The sequence below is a fragment of the Cebus imitator genome, unplaced genomic scaffold (genome assembly GCF_001604975.1).
Source record: "Cebus imitator isolate Cc_AM_T3 unplaced genomic scaffold, Cebus_imitator-1.0 Scaffold79, whole genome shotgun sequence".
Lineage (NCBI taxonomy): Eukaryota > Metazoa > Chordata > Mammalia > Primates > Cebidae > Cebus > Cebus imitator.
The window spans coordinates 1,718,093-1,727,034 of record NW_016107394.1 but is presented as its reverse complement, the minus strand read 5'-3'; the positions used below and the strand labels follow the sequence as shown (position 1 = coordinate 1,727,034).

The window sequence follows — 8,942 nt, the reverse complement described above, 5'->3', positions numbered from 1 at the left end:
AGGAGGCTGAGGCAGGAGAATTGCCTGAACCCAGGAGGCGGAGGTTGCGGTGAGCCGAGATCGCGCCATTGCACTCCAGCCTGGGTAACAAGAGTGAAACTCCGTCTCGGGAAAAAAAACAAAAACAAAAACAAAAACAAAAACAAAAAAACTCAATTGTAGCCTCAACCTCTTAAGCTCAAGCGATCCTCTCATTTCAGCCTCTTAAGTAGCTGGGACTACAGGTGCATGCTACCATGCCCACCCAATTTAAGAATTTTTTTCCATAGAGATGGGATCTCACTATGTTGCCCAGGCTGATCTTGAACTCCTGATCATCCCACTTCAGCCTCCCAAACTGCTGGGATTACAGGCATGAGGCACCATACCTGGCCTGTTTTCTAATTACTGAATTTTCGGAGTTCTGATGTGTTCTTGGATACACGTTCTCTATCAGATCTATGAACTGCAAATATTTTCTCCCAGTGTATGGTTTATGTTTTCATTCTTTTAATTGTCTTTCAATGAGAAGTAGTTTTGAAATTTTGTTGAACTCCAATTTACCAATTTTTTCCCTTATGAATTGTGCATTTAGTGTCTACCTAAGAAACTTTTTGCCTAACGTACAGTTGCAAAAATTTTCTTTGTTTTCTTCTAGAAGGTTTATATTTAAGTTGAAATTTAGGTTGATAATCCATTATGAGTTGAATAAATAATAAAGATAACCAATGAAACCAGAAGCTGGTTCTTTGAAAAGGTCAATATAATTGCTAAACTCTAGGTAGACCAACAAATAAATAGAGGACACAATTATTGAACACAAATTACCAATATCAAAAGGAAAGAGATGTTGTTAAAGACCCTACAGATATTTAAAATGGTTGACAAGGAAATGTTAATAAATTTATGCTAATAAATTTTGTGACTTTGGTGAAATACACTCCTTAAAAGCAATAAATTGGCTGTGTGAGGTGGCTCACGCCTATAATCCCAGCACTCTGGGAGGCTAAGGCAGGTGGATCACTTGAGGTCAAGAGTTCGTGATCAGCCTGGCCAACATGGTGAAACCCTGCCTCTACTAAAAATACAAAAATCAGCCAAGCGTTGTGGTGTGTGCCTGTAATCCCAGCTTCTCAGGAGGCTGAGGCAGGAGAATTGCTTGAACCTGGGAGGAGGAGGAGGTTGCAGTGAGCCAAGATTGCATCACTACACTTCAGCCTGGGTGACAGGGCAAGGCTCCATCTCAAAAAAAAAAAAAAGTAAATAAAAAAGGGCTATTGCCCTTTTTTTAATTATCAAAATTTAATTTTGAATAAATACAAAAATCTCATCAGGCTAAATCTTTTAAACAAATTGTACAGTGTGAGCTTTAAGGAAATGAAAAAACATGTTCACATGGTGGAGAATATAAAAATTTATAACATAAAATATAAAATTTATAATATATAGTAAGTATATCTAGAATACATAATTATTATAATATAGTAAGTCAACTCTTTGAAGAAATAGACAAAAGACTTGAATAGACATTTTAGCGAAGATGTACAGATGGTAAATAAGCACATGACAGCGCTCAACATCATTAGGCATTAGGGAAATAGAAATGAAACCACAATGAGAATTTTCAGTATGGGAAGATGAAAAAGTTCTGGAGAGAGTGGTGCTGATTATATAACAATGCGAATGTACTTAATGCCACTGAACATTGTGCTTAAAATGGTTAAAATAGTAAATTTTAGTTATACAATAAAGAGCTATATTAATTCCATATAATTAATACAGTTAAATACTAGCTGGGCAGAGTGACTCACACCTGTGATCCTAGCAGTTTGGGAGGCTGAGGTGGGAGGATCACTTGAGGTCAGGAGTTTGAGATCAGCTGGCCTACATAGCAAAACTGTATCTCTACTAAAAATACAAAAATTAGCCAGGTGTTGCGGTGCATGCCTGTAACCCCAGCTACTCCGGAGGCTGAGGCAGGGAATTGCTAGAACCAGGGAGGCAGAGACTGCAGTGAGTCAAGATTGTGCCACTGCACTCCAGACTGGGAGACAGAGTGAGACACATCTCATTTCAAATCTTCAAGGTGATTTCTTTTAAATATAGGGTATTCTCATTCTATTACCCATGCTGGACTGCAGTGGTGCAATCTTGGCTCACTGCAATTTCCACCTCCTAGATTCAAGCGATTCTCCTGCCTCAGCCTCCCAGATGGCTGGGATTACAGGCACCCGTCATAATACCCAGCTAATTTTTGTATTTTTAGTAGAGACTGGGTTTCACCATGTTGGCCAGGCTGGTCTCAAACACCCTGATCCACCCACCTCAGCCTCTCAAAGTGCTGGGATTATAGGTGTGAGCCACCATGCCTGGCTGCCCGCATTTTTTTAATAACATGTACACACAGATAAACACACATAAAGCAAGGCACTACATGCCCAATAAAATGGTAAAATTTTAAAAACTGCTATCTCTTTAAAATCCTCTTTAAAATATCAAATTTTAAAGAGGATTTGGAGCAACTAGAGATATTACACATTATTGGTAGGAATATAAAATGATATAATCACTTTTGGGTATGCATGTTCACAAGTTTTATCAAAAGCCAAAAACAAGAAAACCTAATTGTCCATCAACAAATGAACAGATACATAAATCAGGCACCTCCCCCCAAAAAAAACCCCCAAGCTAACTTTTGATACATTACATGAAAAAAACCTCAAAATCATTAGGCAGAATCAAAAAAGCCAGGCACAGGGAACATACAGTATGATCTCCCAGAAAATTCTAGACCAGCAAAACAAATTTATAGTATAAAACAACAACAACAAAAACCTAGTCAATAGGTATCTGAGGTGAAGACTGACTGCAAAGGGGCACACGGGAATTTTTCAAGGGTAGTGAAAATATCAGCTTAATTGTCATGGTGGGTACATTGTCATGGGGGGTCCAATGCGGTAAGTACCATAAAACTTATCACACTGCATACTTTATTATATGTAAATTACACTCATTAAAGTTGATGAAAATAATGTTTAGACTTCTAGTTCTAATCCTCTTTCCATTCAACTACTATAAGTTATATATGATAGTTTATATGGACTTAGCAATTTGGGGGCATATAAAAGGGAAAAGATGCAGGAAAGGCTCCCTTGGGGTTCATGGACCACTCAAGTGACTATAATGCCTAGTTCTGGTTTACCTGTCACTGTAGAGTTTTAGAAGGTGAAAGCAGACATCTCGAAGTGGTGTCTGTGAGTTTTGCTCCTCCGCTATCACAGAGCCAGAACCCTCCAGATACGAAGGAAGTGGGGAGCAGGCATATCTGTCACTGTCAGAGGTATTCTGAAGGAAGAATTTGGTAAAACAATGTATTAGCTCCTAATCAGTTTTACTAAATGCCATCATGTTTCTTTAGTTTTTGAGATGGAGTCTTGCTCTGTCACCCAGGCTGCAGTGCAGTGGTGCAATCTTGGCTCACTGCAACCTGTGCCTTCCAGGTTCAGGCAATTATCCTGCCTCAGCCTCCCCAGTAGCAGGGATTATAGCTAACCACACCCAGCTAATTTTTGTATTTTTAGTAGAGACAGTGTTTTGCCATGTTGCCCAGGCTGGTCTCGAACTCCTGACCTCAGTTGATCCACCTGCCTTGGCCTCACAGAGTGCTGTCATTACAGGTGTGAATGACTGTACCCGGCCTAGATGCCATCATGTTTCAAATATTTACACTTGTATTAAAAATAAATAGACAGCCATGGGCAGTGGCTTGAGCCTATAATCCTAGCACTTTGGAAGTGGGAAGACTGCTTGAGCCAAGTAGTTCAAGACCTGCCAGGGCAACATAGCAAGACCTCATCTCTATAAATAAAAAAATAAAATTAGATTTATTTGTAGTTCATGAGCACAATGATTGCATGTTCATGCATGCTTGTGTGAGATGTGCCACCCTTGAACCTTGTGATGACATTGACACATTACCAGTCTGACAGAAAAAGATAAATAAATAAGAAAAAAAAAATAAGCCAGGCATGGTGTTATGCACCTGTGGGCCCAGCTTCTCAGGAGACTGAGGCAGGAGGGTCACCTGAGCCCAAGGGGTCGGGGCTGCAGTGAGCTGCAATCGCCTCACTCAACTCAAGTTTGGGTGACAGAGTGAGACCCAGTCTCAATTAAAGAAAAAAAAAAAAGTGATTACACAACCCAAAGGATCTATCAGGGATTTTAAGATGTTTTTGTTCAATAATGTATTTCATCTATCTTCAATGGACTGGTAAAGATTTAAAGTAACATCACTAAACCCCCATACTTATCTTGCCACAATTCTTAACATACTCAAGTTTCTTTAGTGTTCTCTTACTCCTGACAAATAATTCTGAGAGAACAATATAAAAGACAAGTAATAAATACGAACAATAAGACAATTCAAGAATTGATGGCATTAAAAGTAACAATACTTGAACTTCAAAACTGACAAAGAGTATAAAATATTACATTTAGAGGCAAATTTCAGAACTAAGTTGGAAAATAAACCAAAGCTGAGGTCAGGCTGTATAAAAGGGAATTCCCAAAGAAATAAGACAGCATTAGAAATGAAGAAGAACGCTCTGATTTACAGTAAACTGTAGAAACTCATGATATTAAATAAAATAAAAACAGACACTTGGAGAAGTAGCCTTGTTCAGAGGAAGAGTAAAGGACAGTTTTCCATGAGATTTCCTGGCTCCATTTCAATTTTACAATACTGTTAAAAAAGGCAGTTATTTATTAAATACAATTTGATAAGGTTTTTTTCTGCTGCAGAATTTCCCTGACAAAAACTTAACATCCAACAAGATTCCTGCTTGGCTCTACTGGCCACATATACCTGAAATGCTTCTTCATACATGTTGAGAGCCCTAGAAATGGAGGCTGTTGGTGGAAGCAAATACCAAAGATGGATAGCCAGGGAGCGTTTCCAGTCCAACTGAGAGCACACGTTGATTTGCTTCTGTTCTGAGAGCTGCCACACCTGTAGGAGACAAAATTATCACTGTGGCTATATTCTACCTTGTTATTCAAGTAATATTTTAAATGATTGGGATGCCAGTGTTAATGATTCAGATAAAAAATATACAAATATAATAAAATCTCATAGCAAGTGAGAGGGTTTATTGATTATTTACTTATTTTTATGGACCAACTGATCGATCGATTGAGACAGAGTTGCACTATGTGACCCAGGCCGGTCTTGAACTCCTGGTTTCAAGCAATCCTCCCTCCTTAGCCTCCTAAAACATTGGGATGACAGGAATCAGCCACCAAGCCTGGTCCCAGGATTTAAACAAACAATCAGTACTCAAATGAGATGGGAGCCACTGAGAGCAGAGAGGAGGTCTTCTCACTGTTTATGATTGTTAATGTATAAAACTTTAAAGTGAGCATAAATTCTGACCAGCTACATTTTTATTTCTGAAACTTTATAATACTTTAAGATGATAATCAAGAAGAAGTAGGCAGTGTGAAGAGAAATGGCTTAAAATAATTATAACCCAACAGTCATAAAATGGAACAGAAGTGGCATAAAAAAGAATAATGCTGACTGGGCACCGTGGCTCACACCTGCAATCCCAGCCCTTTAGGAGGCCAAGGTGGGAGGATCACCTGAGGTCAGGAGTTCCAGAACAGCCTGGTCAACATGGTGAAACACCATTTCTACTAAAAATACAAAAAAAGGCCGGGTGTGGTGGATCATGCCTGTAATCCCAGCACTTTAGGAGGCTGAAGTGGGTGGATCACCTGAGTTTGTGAGTTTGAGATCGGCCTGACCAGCATGGAGAAATGCTGTCTCTACTAAAAATACAAAAAATTAGCCAGGTATGGTGGCACATGCCTGTAATCCCAGCAACTAAGGCGGGTAAGGTAGGAGAATTGCTTGAATCTGAAAGGCGGAGGTTGAGGTGAGCTGAGATCATGCCATTGCACTCCAGCTTGGGCAACAAGAGCAAAACTCTGTCTAAAACAATAAAAATTAAAATTAAAAAAAAAAAAATTAGCTGGATGTGGTGGGGCAGGCACCTATAATCCTAGCTACTTGGTTGGCTGAGGCAGGAAAATCGCTTGAATCCAGGAGAAGGAGGTTGCAGTGAGCCAAGATTGTACCACTGCACTCCTGCCTCGGCAAAAAGGGGGAAACTCCATCTTAACAATAATAATAATAATGCTTCATGACATGGAAAAATATTCATATACAGTAGGTTTTTTAAAAAAGCTACAGGGCTGGTGTGGTGGTTCACGCCTGTAATCTCAACACTTTGAGAGAACCAGGTGCGAGGATCCCTTGAGGCCAGGAGCTCCAGACCCGCCTAGGCAACATAGTGAAACCCTATCACTATAAATTATTTGTTTTAAAAAAAAAACAACAACTTTTTTTTGAAATGGAGTCTCATTCTGTCACCCAGGAGGAGTGCAGTGCCGCGATCTTGGCTCACTGTATCCTCCGCCTCCTGGGTTCAAGCAATTCTCCTGCCTCAGACTCCTAAGTAGCTAGGACTACAGGCTCACACCACCATGCCTGGCTAATTTTTTATTTTATCTTATTTTGGTTTTAGTAGAGATGAGGTTTCACCATGTTAGCCAGGATGGTCTTGATCTCCTGACCTTGTGATCCACCCACCTCAGCCTCTCAAAGTGCTGGGATTATAGGTGTGAGCCACCATGCATGGCCTATATTCTTCTTTTTTTTTAAGAGACGGGTTCTCGCTATGTTGCCCAGGTTGGAGCGCAGTGGCTATTCACAGGCACGATCCCACTACTGATCAGCAAGGGAGTTTTGACCTGCTCCGTTTCTGACCTGGGCCAGTTCACCCCTCCTTAGGCAACCTGGTGGTTCCCTGCTCCCAGGAGGTCACCATATTGATGTTGAACTTTTAGTGTGGACACCAGATCGACATAGCGCACTACAGCCCAGAACTCCTGGGCTCAAGCGATCCTCCCACCTCAGCCTCCTGAGTAGCTGGGACTATAGGCACACGCCACCGCACCTAAAATCTTTTTTAAATGGAAAAAATCATGGGGCCAAAATTGCCCACTGCAATCCTGCCTAGTCAACCTAGCCATACCGTCTCAAAAAAATTAATTAAAATAGATTCTTTCTGGAAGGATAAGTTATTTATATTGTTTACTGCTATATGATATGGGATATGAAAATTTTTAACATTTTAATTTCTATATAACTAGATTTTTAAAACAGCGTGCACATCTGTCTTTATAATTTGAAAATATTTCCACCAAAAATTAAAAACAAATTGGCAAATGTGTAACACATTTTGTGTAACTGTGCACAATTTACAAAGATCACTCCCTATCTAAACCTCAAACCAGCTTCAATTTATGAAAACACTGATGTGAGATTATGGTAAAAGTGGAAGATACCGGTTTTCCAGCCAACAGAGCAAAGATGCGCAGTCTCTCATCCTGGATGAAGCAGTCTGCCTGGAGCTGATGCCAATCCACCAACTGCATAGTGAGCAGCTCCCGGATGGACTGGCTACCCACAAACTGAGATAAAAGAAGAGCAAGACGATGATCACCTAAAAGAGAAATAGAAGTGTTTTTGGTTATTATTAAGGGTTTATGAACTTGGTCAAATACTTAAGGGCATTATTTTTATTTCTTCTAGCCTTCAGGATGGAAGACTTAACACTGGTGAATGCTTTCTGCAGTAGTGCTAAAATATTGATCAAAATGTATTTTCTGCTTGGATAGAAATTTGCAGCCAGGCGCTGTGGCTCACGCCTGTAATCCTAGCACCTTGGTAGACCGAGATAGGCAGATTACAAGGTCAGGAATTCGAGACCAGCCTGGCCAATATGATGAAACCCTGTCTCTACTAAAAATACAAAAATTAGCTGGGCGTATTGGCATGAGCCTTGTAGTCCCGGCTGCTCTGGAGGCTGAGGCAGAAGAATCACTTGAACCCAGGAGGCAGAGGTTGCAGTGAGCCAAGATCATGCCAACTGCACTCCAGCCTGGGAGAGAGAGCAAGACTCCGTTTCAAAAAAAAACTTTGCAAAGTGGTTTAAGCTAAATTAAATATAGACTGAATAGCATACAGAGATCAATAACAGATCTACCACTACTTCTGTGTGGAAGAAAACAGCCCAGTGTGGTATCTCACTTGAGGTCAGGAGTTCAGGATCAGCCTGACCAATATGGTAAAACCTCATCTCTACTAAAAATACAAAATTAGCCAGACATGGTGGCGCATGCCTGTAACCCCAGCTACTGGGGAGGCTAACGCAGAAGAATTACTTGAACCCATGAAGCGGAGGTTGCAGTGAGCCGAGATTGCACCATTGCACTCCAGCCTGGGCAATAAGAGCGAGACTCTGTCTCAAAAAAAAAAAAAAAAAAGGACAAACGGAGGAAAATGCTGGGCACGGTAGCTCGCACCAGTAATCCCAGAACTTTGAGAAGCCAAGGCGGGCAGATCACCTGGGGTCAGGAGTTTTAGACTAGCCTTGCCAATGTGGTGAAATGTTATCTCTACGAAAAATACAAAAATTGGTTGGGCATGGAAGATCATGCCTGTAATCCCAGCACTTCGGGAGGCCGAGGCAGGTGGATCACAAGGTCAGGAGTTCCAGACCAGCCTGGCCAAGACGGTGAAACCCCGTCTCTACCAAAAATACAAAAATTAGCCAGGCACCTGTAATCCCAGCTACTCAGGAGGCTGAGGCAGGAGAACTGCTTGAACCCGGGAAGTGAAGGTTTCAGTGAGTCGAGATTGTGCCACTGCACAGTCTCAAAAAAACAAAGAAAAATTAGCTTGGCATGGTGGCACTGCCTAGAGTCCCAGCTACTCGGGAGGCTGAGACATGAGAATCACTTGAACCCAGAAGGCAGAAGCTGCAATGAGCAGAGACTGCGCCAATGCACTCCAGCCCGGGTGACAGACCAAGACTCCATCTCAAAAAAAAAAAAAA

General features: G+C 41.0%; 1 protein-coding gene and 1 non-coding gene across 4 annotated transcripts in view; one reads left to right on the top strand and one right to left on the bottom strand.

The window, feature by feature from the left end:
* Positions 1–8,942, bottom strand: part of NUP98 (nucleoporin 98 and 96 precursor) — a 117,695-nt gene that overhangs the window by 16,193 nt on the left and 92,560 nt on the right. For all 3 annotated transcript variants that reach the window (XM_017532859.2, XM_017532861.2, XM_017532860.2), the window contains exons 26-28: positions 7,390–7,547; positions 4,844–4,987; positions 3,182–3,324 (exon numbers count right to left, since the gene is read on the bottom strand). In XM_017532859.2, the coding sequence (XP_017388348.1) occupies positions 3,182–3,324; positions 4,844–4,987; positions 7,390–7,547 (445 nt within the window). The remainder of the gene's footprint in view (positions 1–3,181; positions 3,325–4,843; positions 4,988–7,389; positions 7,548–8,942) is intronic.
* On the top strand, positions 3,862–3,967 carry LOC119471968. Its single transcript, XR_005201068.1, has one exon. It is a non-coding gene; the product is annotated as a small nucleolar RNA U13 (small nucleolar RNA).